The 17,780-nt window shown below is 39.1% G+C and overlaps 3 protein-coding genes across 3 annotated transcripts; 1 reads left to right on the forward strand and 2 right to left on the reverse strand.

Annotated features, from left to right (window-relative positions):
* Nucleotides 1-9,508: 9,508 nt before the first annotated feature.
* On the reverse strand, nucleotides 9,509-10,975 carry ndufa11 (NADH:ubiquinone oxidoreductase subunit A11). The gene is made up of 4 exons (XM_079482453.1): nucleotides 10,846-10,975; nucleotides 10,329-10,421; nucleotides 9,811-9,933; nucleotides 9,509-9,681 (listed from the first exon to the last, which is right to left on the reverse strand). Exons 1-4 carry the CDS (start codon nucleotides 10,922-10,924, stop codon nucleotides 9,569-9,571), a joined length of 408 nt encoding a protein of 135 aa, XP_079338579.1. The 5' UTR covers nucleotides 10,925-10,975; the 3' UTR covers nucleotides 9,509-9,568.
* A 540-nt stretch (nucleotides 10,976-11,515) lies between these two features.
* vmac (vimentin type intermediate filament associated coiled-coil protein) lies at nucleotides 11,516-14,152 on the forward strand. Its single transcript, XM_079483339.1, has 2 exons — nucleotides 11,516-12,070; nucleotides 12,318-14,152. The coding sequence occupies exons 1-2, from the start codon at nucleotides 11,880-11,882 to the stop codon at nucleotides 12,670-12,672; spliced, it is 546 nt and encodes a 181-aa protein (XP_079339465.1). The 5' UTR covers nucleotides 11,516-11,879; the 3' UTR covers nucleotides 12,673-14,152.
* On the reverse strand, nucleotides 14,124-16,589 carry larp6b (La ribonucleoprotein 6, translational regulator b). The gene is made up of 4 exons (XM_079483338.1): nucleotides 16,421-16,589; nucleotides 16,241-16,339; nucleotides 15,866-16,079; nucleotides 14,124-15,800 (listed from the first exon to the last, which is right to left on the reverse strand). The coding sequence occupies exons 2-4, from the start codon at nucleotides 16,336-16,338 to the stop codon at nucleotides 14,694-14,696; spliced, it is 1,419 nt and encodes a 472-aa protein (XP_079339464.1). The 5' UTR covers nucleotide 16,339; nucleotides 16,421-16,589; the 3' UTR covers nucleotides 14,124-14,693.
* Nucleotides 16,590-17,780: the final 1,191 nt, after the last annotated feature.

Below are 17,780 nucleotides of genomic sequence, written 5' to 3' on the forward strand. Positions count from 1 at the left end.
ACACGGTTTATAAATATTGTGAACATATATCTGAATGAACTTTGTAATACGCTGGTGTTTATATCAGGCGGCAAACTGTGATTTTATCCTCATTGACCCAAAGAGTCAATTCCTAATTGTTAAAACTAAACAATTTTGTTACAGATTTGAGAAATGAAGCATACGTCTGTCGTTTTCCAAAAACAGTGCCAAAAACTGCCGCCATATGATGCCTTCGACCTGATCCGTCACTAACAAGAGGAAAGGATAAAACTTGAATCAAGGAAAATTCTGAAAAGTCTTTCTTTTGTTTATTCTGCCTCATGTCCTGGAGATATTTGAAGGAACGTTGGTAACCAAACAACATTGCCCCATTGACTTCCATTGTATGGACACAAAACCACTAAGACATATCTCAGAATATGTTCTTTTGTGTTATACAAAGAAAAAGAGAGTCATATACAGAGGATAAATTAATTAATTTTTATTTTCATGTGAACTATCCCTTTAACTGTAGATGAATGAAAAATGCTTATGTTGGAAATGCTGTGCATGTTGCGTAATTGTTACATCATCAAAACCTTAATGATACACTATTAAAATCAATCTTCAAGTGTTTCTTTCTTTTAATGAGGATGGATATGCAGTAAAAGTACGCTTTCGACGTCATTAGCTGAGGCATCTATTTCATCATGTCCATTATGTTAACTAGATGGAAGAGATCAATAACTCTTTCCATCACACACCCACTACAGACCATCACCGGCTGACTCGATCAGCTATGAATCTTCATTCTTTATCAACAGATTTTTCATTTAAGTCATTTCTTTGCGAGTGTGCAACTGTGGGGAACCTGTTGTGTAAGAGCCCCACTGTCATTATAGTAAAACTCCTTGTCATACAGGCCTGTGAGTCCCTGTAAGCAAGCAATAATGGAGAGAAGCTTTTAATAAGCTCTGATATAACAGTTTTTTTTTAAGATCGGCTCCTCTATTACGGACAGATTCATATATCTTTTGGATTAAAAAGGTTTGTTTAGAATCTACATTAGCTCACTCTTTTTTTATCACAGAGCAGTCAGAAACTGCCGATTCGGACCCTTGACACAGAAGAATGATGCCTGTGACGCACAAGAGTCCTGGGTCGATGCTAACTGTTTTGGGGCTTCCGCTGAGACAGAAGACATTTCGACATTAAAAAAAGCTGAGTGAGGTGTTCATTCGTATGTTCCAATGCAGTTGAGGCTACAAATGTGTGGACAAACAAATATATAATCTTAACATTTTTATTTAAAATTCAGCAGTTCTGATAAAGATGAACTAGTGTTTCAACGTATACTTTCTATAGGAAGGAAACGGAGCCAGAGAGGGAATCAATAAAAACAGAGAAGCAAAGTAACGTTGAAATCAGCTTCTTTTTCTTGCAAAGTCATTAGAAAGGAAGAGGACAGGAAACTGCGGGACTGATCTATCATATAACTGGCTTGTTTTAAAGGTGAAGCGGAATTCGAGAAGACACGTTCTCCAAACAAGTTTCCCAATCTTCAGACACCGACAGTCCTGATCCAGTGTGTAGCTTTTTGGATCTCGATGTCTTCAGAGGTGTATCTAGATCTTCTATAATGTGCTATGGTTTTATTACCTTATAATGAGCTATTTCTATCTACATACAAGGCGAGTTCCGCCATGTTGTTTCTACAGTAGCCCTAAACGGACAAACCGCACTACAGAGCCCTTTTCGTAAATACGTGATCTACTTCGGCAAAGAGGCAAAAACATGACGTTATATGCCGCAAAATTTCATGCGCTGAACCTTTAAACTCATGCCATCGGGGAGCTTTTCTTTTGCCGAAATTCTAATAGCATGAAAAATGTTTCGGTGTCCTTGAGCTGATGTAAAAATTTCAAGACCCAAGTCGCAAATACATTTCATTGCACTGTACTTGTATGTGTGTAATGACAATAAATTGAATCCAATCCAAAAACTTGATTTCCTGGGCTGCGTGAGTCAGCTGAGTTTATCTACACCCGTTAAGATGAATGAGAAGATATTATGATTTCCCCTGCTTGATCAATCCGCAGAACCAATAGAAAAGTGATGGTTCACCCAAAAAAGAAAATTCTGTCATCATTTACTCGCCCTCGTCATTTAAAACCTGAATGACTTTCTTTTTTCTGCAGAACACAAAAGATGATATTTTGAAAAATGTTGGTGACCGGCACCCTTTCGCTTGCATTGCATCTATAAATTTTTATTTTAGATAATCCCTTTAAAAGCTCCACACTTTTGCTTAATTCAACCTATAAATGGCTTCCTTAGCTGACTTCATGTAACACATTTGAAGCATATTTCAAAATAGAATATGTATTAAAATTCTGCTTCTGAGAATTGCACCAATGTTATTTTAATTCTTTACATCACAATCCGTTTTATTTCCAGTTGTTCATTAAAAAAAACGAATTCAACAGGTTCCAGTTTCTTCATTCACAGTCACTACCAGAGCCAAGTTTTAGCAAGTTTAAACAGCCATAATTGGTCCCATGAGTGGAGACATTAACACACTGAGGTTTTCAGACTCTCTCATCAGTTCCTTATGTGTTTTCTTCCTAATTTCATTTCAGACAAATTCAATCTGTGCTGTAATTTATTGTCACCTCACAAGATGAAATACCAAAGTGTGCCTGTATTTAAACTATAGCAGGATGTCTGTTAAGTGACTCCAAACGGCCATTAGTGCTGGAATAAATATTATTACAAAGTTGGTACATCTGAGGCCATTTAGCGCGCAAAAGAGATTGCTTTGCAACTTCTGTGTCACGATTAAAATATCAGCACATTGTTTTGAGCATAGACATATACATACTGCAGATGCCGCACAATAACATTTACATTTCTCTGCCAATATCAATGGTTTACAATCTATGTGGAGTACAAAATATTATGTCTCCAATGACCTTCTCATAAGTAAAAGTAATGCTTGCAAAGCTTTGAAATCGGTTGAGAAAAGCTTCTATTCAGACAAAACGCAGCACGCTTACTCACTTCTGTGTACTGTATGTGGCAGTCTTGCCCTCTCCAAAATGGCGGCATTAAGACTGCACGGGACCCTTGGGCTATACCTCTTCATCCACCAGAATTACAGCCTACATTCAATCTTAATGTCTTATTAACCTTATTTATTTTGCAGAAAATATCTTAACCAATAAGTCATGTAAAATATACACAAATATCCACAAATATAAGTAGTCTTATAATAATACAGCTCCACAGGATTCCCTTGTGTATAAAAAATAAATGATAATCATTTTAATAGTTTTAAAATACGAATTACTCATATTAAAGTTTTTTGGAAACATGATTTTAAAAGATAAAGAATATAATAAATTTTTTAACAATTTAACTTCCGGTTCCCTAATTAATTATTGGCAGCAGCTATTTAAACCAAATTTAAATAGCAGCATTTCATAGCGATATTGGGGCAGGGATTAGTGGTAGCAGCAGGAGAGAGAGAGAGAGAGAGAGAGAGAGAGAGAGAGAGAGAGAGAGAGAGTTGGAAGAGGAGCTGCGAGGGTCAAGCAAGGGACAATACAGGCAGCCGGTTGTTATAGAAATAAGCTTATTTCTAAATAAGGGCTTATTTCACAATAACAGCCGGTTGCCTGTACATTATCCTGCTAGTTACACGGCTACTTGCCACATAAGAGAAAAAACAGGAAATGAAATGTGAATTTAAAATATTTTATAAGCACATATTTACCATATGCAGAACTTCCATTAAGAAAAGCCGTTTACTTTCTGTTTTAAGGTAAGAAGCAACAAATGTCACGAAAAGGAAAGTTGGTATTATTATTTGTTAATATAATGTCATGTCATGAAAATACATATTTATTTTAAATTTGTCAAAAAAAACCTGTCAAAAGGATTTGCTGCCTCCGGGTTAGCGTGTGTTATTAGTTTTGAGGGGTTGTTATCTGGGAATAATGAACCTTCAAATGTCTTGTCTGGCCAATCAGAATCAAGCATTCCAACGAGACGTGTAATAAGTGCAGCTAACACACACCGAACTTGTTGCAGTGAGTTGCTTCGGGAGTCCGGAGAAAAACAGCAAACAAATTGGAAACTCACGCAGGTTTTATTTTGGACTTTGCCGGAGAGTTATTAAACGCACAAGACCCGGTTAAGCCGAACCTGTCTTCCTTCCTTACTTTGATATGCTTTACACAAAATAAAATAGCTGTATTTTCTTTGGATTAAGTGTAGTAGTTAGATGCGATTGATAGACTATTTATAAATAGTGGCAGCTACTGTTTGCACCTCAGTATAGTTGTGCATTAAACATTATGCAAAAATAACAGAGCGTAAATCATTACATTTTTTAAAATTATTAAAACGATGGTAATTTATTGAGATATTAACGCCCTACACCTAGTCCTAACTTCATCTAAAATGTTATGATTAAACACTTGTTACCCATTTTCAAATATATTCTTAATTTTATTGAAAACTATTGTCTTTGTGATGGAAAAAGGCAAAAGAGCAAATTTGATAGGCTGGAATTGAACCAGGGTTTCCGGCATCAATCTATACAGACTTTACATCTACTGGAGTCGCTCTTTCAAATTGTTGTCATTTTACTCTTTGGGCGGAACGTAAATAGTTGGGCCCCATCCCGGACCACTGGGCTTAAGCCCAGGTAAGCCGGTGCATTATTGGGGCCCTGATCGCAGCAACGGGGCAAAGGAAGCATCTTGTCTATGGTTTTAAGGGTCCAAATGATAACACAAATGCTAACTAAGCTTCTGCTTTTCGCCTCATTGTTACAGTTGACACTTTTTTATCTATGTGATTTTAAACACATAAACTCCAAAGCAAACAAATGAACCTCCAAGATTCATGTTTTTCACTTGTTCCATCCAAATAAAGTGCAAACAGCTGGTTCTCACATCTCATTATTGAAAGCGTCTCAGTAACCGCTGTGCTAATCACCTGTAAATTTGCTCCAGTGAATTAAACAAGCCACTAATAAAAATGTAACACCTTGGAACGGTCTTCCTGCTGATTTATAATGGGGCTGTACTGGTCTTTAACAAACATATATGAGGACGCTCTCATGTTTCCAGCTCTGACTTTCAGAGTTCTTTGCCAGACAAGACCACCCCTGACACTGGCGATTATAAATACTCCCTTAATAAAACAAATAGAAACGGCTCTAATGGAGGCTCAGACCCATTTACAGTATGAAGTATCTTTCTCATGTTGCTTCAACTCCTCAACTAAGCACCATTATTAACTGTAACAGGTTTAGTGTACCTACGTGTATATAAATAACGTGAACACAAGTATGTGAAGTTGGTGATCTCTTATTTCAATACGCTGGTAGACTTCAAACTTTCTCACGGTAGATTTTATATTGTGTTTATTAATGAGATAATCATTCAAAATATATAATAGATAATTTCATATATAAGATTTCGTAAAACAGCCTGAAAAGTATTGACTCTACTTGGACCTTTGCACGCTTGCGGCACTATACTTTGACCATAAGTGAGCAGTATATAATTATGTGCAATTTGCTTTAAACTATAATGTTTTTACTTCATCTGAACAGAAACCAAACTTACGTAAAAGTATGTTAGCCTGTAAATACGTCATTCGACTTTGCCTCTCTATATTGTCACGGTGTGTGGACAGAACCCAAACGCAGGCAGCAGAGTTAAATAACAAAAACTTTATTTAAACAAAAGACCCTCGATGGGGAGAACATGATCTAAAACAAGACAAAAAAGTGTAAACTAAAACTTCCCACATGGGGAACAAAACAAACAAAGTCCTTTGAATAGTAAATCAACAAAATCCACAAATTTAGAACAGGAACAAACACGATAATCCATAGACAGGAATAATCCAAAAAGGTGACGTGAGGAGGTACGATAATGACAAAATGACAATGAACCGACAAGGGACAGAGGGAAAACTGGGGCTTGATAAAGGGAAAACACTAACAAGGACTGATGACACAGGGAGAGCGGCCACAGGTGACAAGGATGAAACACTAAGGGGAAGCTAACAGGAGGATTGCACGAGGCAGGTGAGGGGACTGAAACACTAAGGGAAAGATGGATCAGGGCTGGAGACAAGACTAACACTAATGGACCGCTAACCGGGGAAACAAGGGGGCGGGGCTAAAGGACGTGACACCGGAGAGAGAGCATGGCTTCTCAAACCAAAACAATGCTCTTTCTCCACACAAAACACATGGGACTGACATGATCCTGCCACAAGACTCGAAAACCAAGACAAGGAGAGGCAGGATCATGACATGTATGTCCTCATTATCTGTCAGATGCTCAGTTATAAAATGGCCAAAATGTTTTACTTTCCACCATTAGATTCTCAGACAATGTGAAAACTGGGAAATTTCAACTCTTCCTTAGTTCTACAAATCATAACAGTACTCTTATTAGCAATATATATTATATCAGGTTTAAAGCCATAAGCAGAGCATATGTTCAAGAGCTGCTGAAGACCAGCACTACTGGGACTGAACCAGTGTTGGGTAAGTTACTCTGAAAAAGTCATTTTTACTAGTTATTATGACTCTATCCAAAAAGTATTTAATTACTAACTACTTTCTATCTCCTATCAACCTTGATTAGTTATGTGATATGAAACTTGTCATGCTTAACTCATTCAAATAAATCTTATAAAACTAAATGTGAGAGATGGATTAATGCATGCATTTGACTTTGAATCTTAATGTCAATTCCACCATTGTATACATTGCGCAGTATTTAGTTCAATTTTATCCCTTGTTAAATTAGTACAAAAAGTTAGTAGTTGCTCCCAACAAATGGACTGAAAACAACAAGATCATCTGCATACATGATGTGACTCACCAAACTATTCCCAATCATACACCCCGTTTTGCAGGCTTTCAGAAATTTGGATAAATCATCCATACAGAGGTTGAACAAGACTGGGGACAAAATTCCCCCTTGTCTCAAACCATTACAAACCCAAAAGTAGCAGAGATTTTATTGCCCCACTTGCATTGACTTGCATTGCATCAAAAGCTTTTGCTGCATCAATGAAACAGAAAAACAATGATGAGTTTTTATCTCTCTACTGATTTACTATTTCTTTAAGAGCATATATACACAACTCAGTTCTTTTGTCTGGTTTTTACCCGAACTGATTTTCTCCTGAGTTAATAAGCACATGTATCGTAACCAGCAAAATCATTTCTAAAACTATAGATAAACTACTTAGGGTAATTGTTCAGGCTATTTACAGGCTACCTAAATTAAAACAATATTGAATTTTCATTTCCATCTTCCGTGTAAATTGTTGGTAGTAATGGATTTGCTTTTTAGACAGTGTGAATAATGACTTATAAGTACAATGTGGACAATGTAATAATAACTTTTTTGAAGGAACTTCCTGAAAACTGTTGTACAGTTTGTGTTCACTTGAGGATTGACGTTTGAATGGTTTCGGATACTTTGTAATAATGCTGGGTAACAGCTCAACCTTGTGGCTACAATAAGAACTCGCCCTCCTACTCTACTCTGAGCTGTCAAGTTATTACATGACCTAACAAATTTGGTGCGTACTCTGAACAACTTGCTACAATAAAAAAGTTGAATGTATGAATGTATTGAATCTTAAGGAAGGTTAATACGGTTAATTCCATGTATGTTGCATGGCGAAAATGTAGATAAATGTTACCATACTAATCTGGTAAATATTGCCTAGAAAAGAGTAGAACAATTTCCCTCAGGGGATCATTAAATTTAGTACAATTACTAGAAGCTATAGGGTATTTCTACTTCAAGTAACAAGTGAATTAAAAGCAATATAATACAGAATGAAAAGACTAAAATGTCTGCAATAATAATGAGCGGCAGAAGATTCATGAGATGAACAGCAAGCATGTTTAACCTCATCCATGTCAAATGTGCTCATCCTACTGGATCTGTCTGCTGCCTTTGACACTGTCAATCATCACATCCTCCTGGCTTCTCTCAGTGCTATGGGTGTCTCTGGAATGGTGTTGCAATGGTTTGAGTCCTACCTGTCGGGTAGGTCATTCAGAGTATCCTGGAGAGATGAGGTCTCCGCGTCCCAACAGCTCAACACGGGGGTGCCACAGTGCTTGGACCGCTACACTTCTCCATTTACATGACATCCCTCGGCTCGGTCATTCAGAAGCATGGCTTCTCCTATCACTGCTATGCCGACGACACTCAACTCTACTTGTCATTTCAACTGGACGATCCGACAGTCGCTGCTCGCATCGCGGCATGCCTGAGTGACATCTCGCTTTGGATGAAGGATCATCACCTGCAGCTAAACCTTGCAAAAACGGAACTGCTTGTGATCCCAGCCAACCCAAAGATTCACCACAACCTTGCCATTCAACTAGGCTCATCAATGATTACACCGTCCAGCACAGTCAGAAACCTGGGAGTGGTACTCGATGATCGGCTTAACCTCACAAGTCATGTTGCCAGCACCACCCGGTTCTGTAGATTCATCCTCTACAACATTAGGAAAATTAGACCTTTCCTATCGGAGCACTCTACGCAAGTCCTAGTCCAGGCTCTTGTCCTGTCCAAACTGGATGATTGCAATGCGCTTCTGGCTGGACTTCCTGCTTGCACAATCAAACCTCTCCAGATGATCCAGAATGCGGCCGCAAGAGTGGTCTTCAATGAACCGAAGAGAGCGCATGTAACTCCGCTCTTCATCCGGTTACACTGGCTCCCTGTTGCCGCCTGCATAAAGTTCAAAGCTATGCTCCTGGCCTACAAGACCAACACCGGGTCTGCACCATCGTATCTCCACTCGCTAATGCAGAGCTATGTTCCTGCCAGATCACTGCAGTCTGCAAAGGAACAACGACTAGTGGTACCATCCCAAAAAGGAAAAAAGTCACTCTCCCGTACCTTCTCTGGATCTGTTCCACATTGGTGGAATGATCTACCAGCTGCTACAAGATCAGCAGACTCGGTTGCCATCTTTAAAAAACGCCTAAAAACGCATCTCTTCCGTCAACAAGTCGCTGATTGATTTTTCCTAATTCTCTTCCCTTTCCTTCTTCATAAAAAAATAAATAACCTTCTAACCTCACTATTCTTAGCTTTTTATACCGTGCTAGGCTTTAATGGACTAGTTTGCTGCACTTATGTATTTTGTGGCCTATGTTGTTATAATTGCTTCCAATGTTTCCTCATCTGTAAGTCGCTTTGGATAAAAGCGTCTGCTAAATGACTAAATGTAAATGTTTTAACTTTATTGTGATTCCACTAGCTAATAACAGATGTGCTGTTACCTACCAGATAGAGGTTCTTTATGTGTAACTACTACTGTATAATTCTATAATGAAAGCATCTAACCATTAAAATACATCTTCAAATGCACTAACCACGTGTCAAAAAAGCAGAATTGCTTCTTTTATTCAGTGACATGGTGCAATGACTCCTGGTGGTGTGTGTTTACAAAATTGACAGATTTCAAGTGTATTCTCAATACATTTATTTAAGCAATATACAATATAGACATCAAATACTAGGGGAGACATCAGAGATCACAGCTTTGGAGGTCCTGTTATCCTCCAGCCCTCCATTTTTCCAACCTTGGTGAGCATAGCCACCGTTCCCAGACCCAGACATGCTGTGGTACCTGTGATAGCACTGTGTGCTTAAAGTAAAGAAAAGAGCACTTCAGATGTTTTGTTAATCAACTTTTAAACTGATATGTTTAGCTGTAGTACAAAAAATAAACTTTGAATATTGAAAATCATGTGAATATTGTTGGGTATATACTTACTCCGTGCCCCAAGGAAAATACCGGAAGCACATCCACCAATGAAATAGTTAGTTGGGTCATCAGGTGCATCTCTGGCCTGTGCACTCAGACAAGTGGCCATTCCAAAGATGGCACCCATGGTGGCTGAAAAGGTAGCGAACAGGAAACAAAAAATTTTAACACAGTACTTCTAATATGCTTAACACAGGTGTCCTTTAATATCTAATTAATACTAAAAAGATGCATCAGAAAAATCTGCATATATAATTGTTTTTAGAAAAATTGCTGAAAATATCTGTTTTAACCAACGGTATAACCATTTTATCCAACCACTCTAAAGTAAGCTGCATAAATCCTTTTTAAAATGTAAATATTTGTAAAAGGTGAAACAAGCAGTCGTAAAAAGATTATCATGAGAGATTATCTGATAAAAAGCAAGCAGACCAATGCACTGACAACAGAAAACACTGAGTCTACCAATACAACAGCATGGGAAAAGAAAACAACACTTTTCCATTAAAACAATATTTTTATCTTACCCATGGTGACGGTGGCTGATGTTGCTCTGGTCAGAGCCTCAACTGCTGTCTCTGGCTGGTATGCCACTATGTGGTAGGCAGAACCGACCAGCCCTGCAGAACAATAACAACAGTATTACAGCTCTTATGTTTTGCACTTTGAACCATTTAAAGTCATATTTCTCAAATCTCTTCTTTCTATCACTATAGCATCAGAACCACGAATTAACATAAAAACTCAACAGTAGAGAAGAAATATACTAAATATATAACTCAGTGACAGTAGATCTGGAGATCCGTGTGCAAGCAAAAACAACCACATCAGAAAAACACCCACTGACAATAAAACTTGTAAACAAACAGATGTTGTTTTTAAATATAAATATGAAAATTATAGGAACAGTGCATTGTATATAAACCATAGCTAGCATAGACGCTAGCAACTTAGCTTTGAGCGCACACAAACATCTTTTCTGTTTAAACCCTGACTCAAGAGAACAGCCAGAAGCTCTGAAACGCACATATCTATCAGACTGACCGATTGCTGTCGCTAATTTCGTGGTGATCCATGTTTTTTCAACGCAGTCTTTGCCCTCCTTTAGATCCCAGTACCCCATTTCTGCCTCAGCATCAAGGGCACGACCGAAACATCGCGAGAGAGTGTGAGCTCGTTTCTTCTTGCGCTGTTTTGAATGTAGTTCACGTACGTGGAGAGTGTGCTGCCCCCTCAAGGCCGAAAGTAAAACAGCCGATGCGTTTTTTTACTTTATTATGAAATACTTATGAAATAATCTATTAAAGATGAAGCCAATTTATTTTATATTCTTTCGTGACATAATGCAGATGGTACTATGTACAATCACTACATATCAGCAATACAATAGAATAGAGACATACAGCTATCAATATAAAGCTATTTAAACAGACAATATGTTTTTAAAAAACGCTGTCAGTACGTCAAATAAATACTATTTATTGAAATAGTATATTAAAAGCCCCATTTATAATCTCATAAAATAGAGATTATTTTCTTTATCAAGATTTAATTAATGTGGGGGTGACTTGTACACAAAAATAAGTAACGGTATTGTTATAAACCCACGCTTTTTGTAAACAGGAAATCGGAAAAAGTCGTAGTTAAAAAAATCGCAGAATATTAAAAAGTGCACTATTGTTTGTACAATTTGCTCGTTTATGATTGGTCGGCTGCTGTAAATTCCATTTCCGGGGCAGCAGCTACAGGTTGCTGTTGAAGTTGTTGCAGATGACACGTCAGCGGACTGCAAAACAACTACAAATCCCCGCACATGATTTGATATGACAGTGTCATAAATCTCCGCGCTGCATTTTAAAACACGTTCTCACTGGAGAACAGACGCGCAGATGTAAATAAAGTCTCGAGATGCACGCGTGACGGCGCTGTAGCATCATGCACGCGAGTTAGATTCAGTCCGAACAGTCGAACCGAACCAGGAAATATGAGCGGGCCACGAGCGCTGAATAATTGTGCATAAGAGAGTTCACAGGAACGGGTTCGTGGTTTTCCTCACACTGAGCAGCGGACATCGGGACATGTCGTTCCCGTCGCCGGTGCAGATCAGAGAAGCGAACGCGCATCTGGCTGCGCTGCACGGACGCGTCACCGACCTGGAGCAGAAGCTGGAGGATTCGGAGAAAACCGTGCGGGAGCAGGCGGAGAGTCTCATCCGCAAAGATGAACAACTCAGAGCTGCCACGCAAGAAATCACGGAGACCAAAGACCGGTGAAGAAAGCATCTTTTTACACATTCGTGTTGATATCTGATCATGTCATGTAATATTATTAAAAGACATACATGTGTATCACTTCACATCAGCTTAAGATCCTTTGTAAACATTGTACTTTTTTATACGTGTTAAATGTTGCTATAATATAAACATTGTGGCTAATCTTTTTTCATCGCATGTAATACACAGTAAATGTCTGTATTGTGTATGATCGTTTATTTTACAATTTCTTTTTTTGTAAAGAGAGATTTCCTTCCTCCACGAGAAGCTTTGTCACTCGGAGGAATCCATCCATAAACTTAACCAAACCATTAAGGAAAAAGATTCCCTAATTAGACAATTACAACATCGATGCCAACTGCTGGACAACATCTGCAAAAGCCGTCCATTGCTGGACGGCATGCTGGCCCAGATTGCAGAGGCTGAGAGAATGGGCCCTGTAAGTGACTTGGGGAAGCCCATAACAAACAACTTGTTCACTGATGGAGAGTCAAACTGCAGCCCCAGCCGCCTCTCCAATCATAAAGACTTCTCACTCAGCGAGGATGACTCGGATGATCAGGAATTAGATGGGGTTGTGTTCGGGACCACTGTATGAGTCACAGTTGAACTTGTCCTTCTCTCAGGTTTAGCGGCCTGTGTGTCTTGATGGTTACAAATAATTCAATGTCTGTCTGGTCATCATTTGGTAATGTACCCAGTGAATAGGATGCTAGTGAAATGAGAGTTTTTAGGATGTTTGCCCTAATCTGGTTTATTCTGAACCTACATGCAAAATGATGCATGTTGTTTTTACAGCATATTTCAGACTTGCAGCCCTCTGATTTCAATATGCAGTTGTTTTTATTGTTAAATTGGTTTCTCTCCCCTTGTAACTATTTGCTAATGCTGTAACATTTTGTTGATATTTTTGCATCTTGTAGGTTCATTTGGTAAAATGAATAGTTTTTTTTAATTTATGTCGGGAAAACTCGATATTTCCTGTTACAGTTTGAGAAGGAACGTATTAGCTACTGTTCTGTTTTGGCAACTGCTCCTCGAATAACATCTACTGTCCAATTTGTGTACTTTTTAGTTCTTTCAACAGACAATTTTACAGTATCTACAAATCATTATTGCTGATGTAAAGCATTTTACATCATAAATATTGTTAAGCTTGCAATGACACATTGGACAATTTTGTATAAAAAGTAGTTTTTCCTGTGTAGTTGATTGTATTTTATGACCTGGGACTGAAATTCAAAAGTAACAGGATGTAAGTCAACAATGGGAGACTTGAGAGACCCACCAAACATTGTGTCTTTGTGCAAAGCACTGAACCGCAAAACTGCTGATAAGTGACAGTATGATGTCGTCATAGTGGTGTAGACCAAATGAACACTGCAATTTATGGTGCATTGTATATAATTAAGTGATCTATGCAGTGAACTTGTTCTGAGAGCGTCCCAAAATAGTGCCCGCCAGATAAACAGGGAGCAATTTCCAACAAAGATAGGTTTACTGCTAACAAAATTACAGGCCAGCGGTGGTTAAATAGTGACAAAAATCACCTGCTTTTGTTCTCTTTTTAATATTAGCTGTGTCCAGAATGATGAATGAACCGTGTTATGTCAGCATATGACAACTGATATCAGTTTTGTTGATATGATATAGATTTTTCTCCAGATTCATTTTGTTTGTTTCTTGTCATTCGGCCTAGCACAAATAAGTCTATGCAAGTCTGTTATATTTTGCCATATTTATATCAAGCTATGTGGATAAACCGATTACAAAGTGCAAGTAATGTAGTGAATGACTTTGATTGTACTGATGATGATGGGGCGTTATTGTTGTAGTTTGTGTACAGCTTATATGTCCAGTTTATCTTTTGTCATGTTAAGATATAGTGGTTACGCAATATGTTAGTGTTGGTTTTAAGCGTTACATGTCATTCTGCATTGCAGCATGGTAACTACTTATTGGGGCATGTCCTATCAGTCTTGCTGGTAAAATGGTGCCTAAAATAGTCTTGGTTACTTGGTCAATGTTATTATTTAATCTAAAAAGATAAAATAAATTATTTTGTTATTCATAAGTGCAAAGTCTTGTGTTATGATCCCTCAGATGCACAGTGAGTTCAGGTATTATTTCCAAGTCTACTATTAAAGGGATAGTTCAGCCCCCCAAAAATCTGTAATTTAGTCACACCGCAGTCACTGAAAACCGGTATGTGGCTTTCTCCTGTGGAACACAAAAGATGATATTTTGAGAAATGTCTTGTGGTTTTGTGTCCATACATTGGAAGTCAATAAGGTCAGTGTTGTTTGGTTACCAACATTCTTAAAAAAAATTGACAATAGAAGTAGTACAGATTTGCAATGACATGAGGGTATGCAAATTAACGGTCATTTACAAAATAGAGTATTTAGAAATTAGTAAACCATCATAGATGTTGAATACAAATCTTTATTCAATTATTTATTTAGACATTTTTTACAACAGACTTCATTAATAGGCAGTTATATTTGATGAATTATTTATGTTGCATTAAAAGTGCTATAAATTTGCACTGCAGAAATCAGTTGTGATGACACAGCAGAAGAATAGACCTTACAAAGCAACTGTAATGGTGGGTGAGCACTAGGGTAGGAGCACCCTCCCCCTACCAATGCAGTTGTGGAAACCTTTGGTCCCATCAGGGCCCACAGGCTGGCGCACTACCAGGACACTCAAAGATCTTGTAAGATGGTTGGGTGAGACAGAAGTGCCCATCTCAGGCTGAATGACCTGGGCAGCGTGTTTCCGTTTTTGGACCCAAGGGCTGCTCACAAACCCTGTGTCATCTGGTGAAAAATCACCTGAGCTCTTGCATTGACTAAAGGAGGTGGTAACAGGTGCAGTGGGCGTGCTGCAAAAATGATGCGTGGCCAAAGGTGAAGACACATGACTGCATGGAAAAAGCTTGCGAGGCAGGAGGGGGCTTCCTACAGGACTGCCAAGGGGATTCCTGTAAGGGTCGGACCGGAAAGTCGATATCCGCGGGATAGCGAGAGGACTGCCATATAGGGCCTGCGGGCGAGAAACCCTGCGGTTGGGTCGGGGCGACGCAGGGGCAAAATCAGACTCGGAAGAGCTGTAAACAGCCGAATCCTCCACTGAGCAAAAAAACTTCCTAGATTTTCCACTTGGCTTTTTCAAACTATCATTGTCAATATGCTCCTCATATTCATCCTCCGCTAGGCTTTGGCTCCATCCTGGCTTACGAGTTCCACGGCTACCCAACAGGGCCACACAGATGCCTCTTCCTCCCTGCAGCTGTTCTTCTGCCTTCAGGGCTTCGTAGGCCTTGCGGGCTGCTTCAAGATACTCGTACTCCACCACAGCACACACCTTGCGCCCCAGTTCTATGTGTTTTTTGCAGTAACGTTTCAGCTCTACAGGGATCTCTTTTCCTGGGCGTAGAATGCGGAGTGAGGAAATGGTGCCGAAGGGGGAAAACACCCACATTGCCGCTTCCATGATGCCTAACTGCTCTAAACTAGGTGACCCACTCATCCCGTCTTTGCCAGGGGAAACCCCATCCAGGAAGTTCCAGGCCAGCAGTAGCTTGCTTGTGGGAATGCACAGGAGCCAGTCGGGCACCGGCGTCCTTCGTCGCACCTTGGTACCGGTCTCGTTCACTTCCAGGGGCTCAGAGGTTTGCGCAGCCGCCAGCGTAGTCCGCCAGTCACGAGTGAGATCTTTAATCTATTGAAACAGACATTTTACAATGATGTCATTTTATTTTGAGTAGAAGATAAATCGCAGCTCACCTTTTTGAAAGATGTCAATAGCTTCAAACTGACGTAGCCCATTTTGTTTCTTTGAACATGTTTTAGCAGAAAAGCATCCTCTGATAGATTCTGATCAGAAAGGTAGTTTTCAAGCTGGGTGGCTATTTTTTCTTTCAACTCATCATTTGGTGGAGTCCAAAGTTCATCCTCAAAGCATTCCTCCTCAAAGACATCCGTCAATTCAGTTGAACTCCTGCTCAAAAATCCATTCATTTATAAAACACTCTGGCTTTTACTTTTAGAAGTGTTTTTACTGTCATTTTGGAAACACACAAAAAAATTTTCATACGAGTAGCGTTTTGTTGTAAAACATTTTTATAATATTTCACTCATTATACCCGAGCAGTGCCTTACCCATCCAAACTATCATTCAGCCCATCACCACCATATGAAAACGGTCCCTTTGGCAGCTGAGGTGCTGTGTCTTCACAGTGGAAAATGGGTGAGGACATGCTGTTGACACATTTATTTTGAAATTAACATTTACACGGACGCACGCATTCCATTAAACTTGAACAGTTGTAAACAGCCTACCTGACACCTTCCCGTCGGTTCTAGTTTACCGCCAAACATCACCTGAGGGCAGGTGATTCCTTTTACAATACTCATTTAAAGGTCCCCACGTCACAATTAAAGAACCACGTCTATTGGGCGGTCTCTTGTACGTGTTCTTTAGAAGGTGTGTTCGAGCACATGCGGCGCTGCCCAGGCCGATCGGAGTATTACATCAAGTACCTCGAGAGCAACAGAAGAGCGCTGCAGACGCGGTACTTGAAAGTCATATGCTGCACAGTCTGCGCAGCGGTGCTTGAAGTCGAACATACTACGATTTTTTAATATATTAATGATAACGCGCAAGATTGTATGAATTTATTATTATTTATTATTTTAACATTTGTAAGATATACAAATTCCTGACAATTAGCTGTATTTGTTTCTTTTTATGTATGAGCAAATGCAGTGGTTATTATATTCTATAGGCTACTACGCATATGCTCATTTCAAAAATACATTTCAGAGGTAATTTCAATGTTAAAGGCATTGTTTTATTCTAGCTCAAGACAGGATTATGATTACATGCGTACATTGGACATTGATCATGAAGACCCGCCCCCCCCCCAACCGACATCCAAATTATTTCCACTTAATATTTCCTAATTACTCAATTACTAACCGTAACGTTAAATGAGTTTGTTAGTTACTTTGCGACCCGACGTTTTGTGTAATGCGGGGGAGGAGGTGTCAAAATTCAAGTCAAGTGTAAAGTGTAAAGTGTATTCCAAGTGAATAAGTAGGCCTACCACAGGGGATCTGTGAGAGAGTAGTGCAGGTAACACTGCAGAACCCCCTGCTCGGCTTCCTGTATATTAGCACAGCCGCGATAAAGACAAGTTTTTTCTCACTTGCGCGACATTCTTCAAAGGACAATGTTGTCTGAACGTCCTGCTAATTATCTAACGTTATTCACAGCCAATAAACACGCTCAAGATAATGTGTGCACAGCCATATTACAAATTCAGTAACTGTTGCCTTAGTAGATGTCAGCCACTCAGCACGACCGGAATTAATAATAAGACACACACACAAAAAGCCACAAAAAGATACATTACTGACAGATCATTTGATGGAAACTACGTGCAAACGCATAAGTAATGTGTGCAGTCTTTAACAAATGTTTGAAAATATTGATGATGATAATGAATTATTTAATCTGAGATTTGAGCAATGTTCAAGGTTTACACATAGGCTATAATTCTATTCTATTCTATTCTGCATAATCGTAATACTACAGTTCAACAGTAGGTGGCAGACGTGGATAGCAAGTTGTGCCATTGATTGCAGAACCGCTCAAATGAGCCGCAAATAAGCATTCTCAACAGTGAATACGGCAATT

Source organism: Barbatula barbatula (genome assembly GCF_947034865.1).
Source record: "Barbatula barbatula genome assembly, chromosome: 20".
In the NCBI taxonomy this organism is placed as follows: Eukaryota; Metazoa; Chordata; class Actinopteri; order Cypriniformes; family Nemacheilidae; genus Barbatula; species Barbatula barbatula.

Coding starts and splice junctions, on each gene's coding strand:
- larp6b (XM_079483338.1), bottom strand. CDS start 16,338: ATGTCCTCACCCATTTTCCACTGTGAAGACACAGCACCTCAGCTGCCA. Junction 16,080..16,240: donor CTGAATGATAGTTTGGATGG/GTAAGGCACTGC, acceptor ATTTTTGAGCAG/GAGTTCAACTGAATTGACGG. Junction 15,801..15,865: donor TATTGACATCTTTCAAAAAG/GTGAGCTGCGAT, acceptor CTGTTTCAATAG/ATTAAAGATCTCACTCGTGA.
- ndufa11 (XM_079482453.1), bottom strand. CDS start 10,924: ATGGGGTACTGGGATCTAAAGGAGGGCAAAGACTGCGTTGAAAAAACA. Junction 10,422..10,845: donor GAAATTAGCGACAGCAATCG/GTCAGTCTGATA, acceptor ATTGTTCTGCAG/GGCTGGTCGGTTCTGCCTAC. Junction 9,682..9,810: donor TATTTTCCTTGGGGCACGGA/GTAAGTATATAC, acceptor CTTTACTTTAAG/CACACAGTGCTATCACAGGT.
- vmac (XM_079483339.1), top strand. CDS start 11,880: ATGTCGTTCCCGTCGCCGGTGCAGATCAGAGAAGCGAACGCGCATCTG. Junction 12,071..12,317: donor ATCACGGAGACCAAAGACCG/GTGAAGAAAGCA, acceptor TTTTTTGTAAAG/AGAGATTTCCTTCCTCCACG.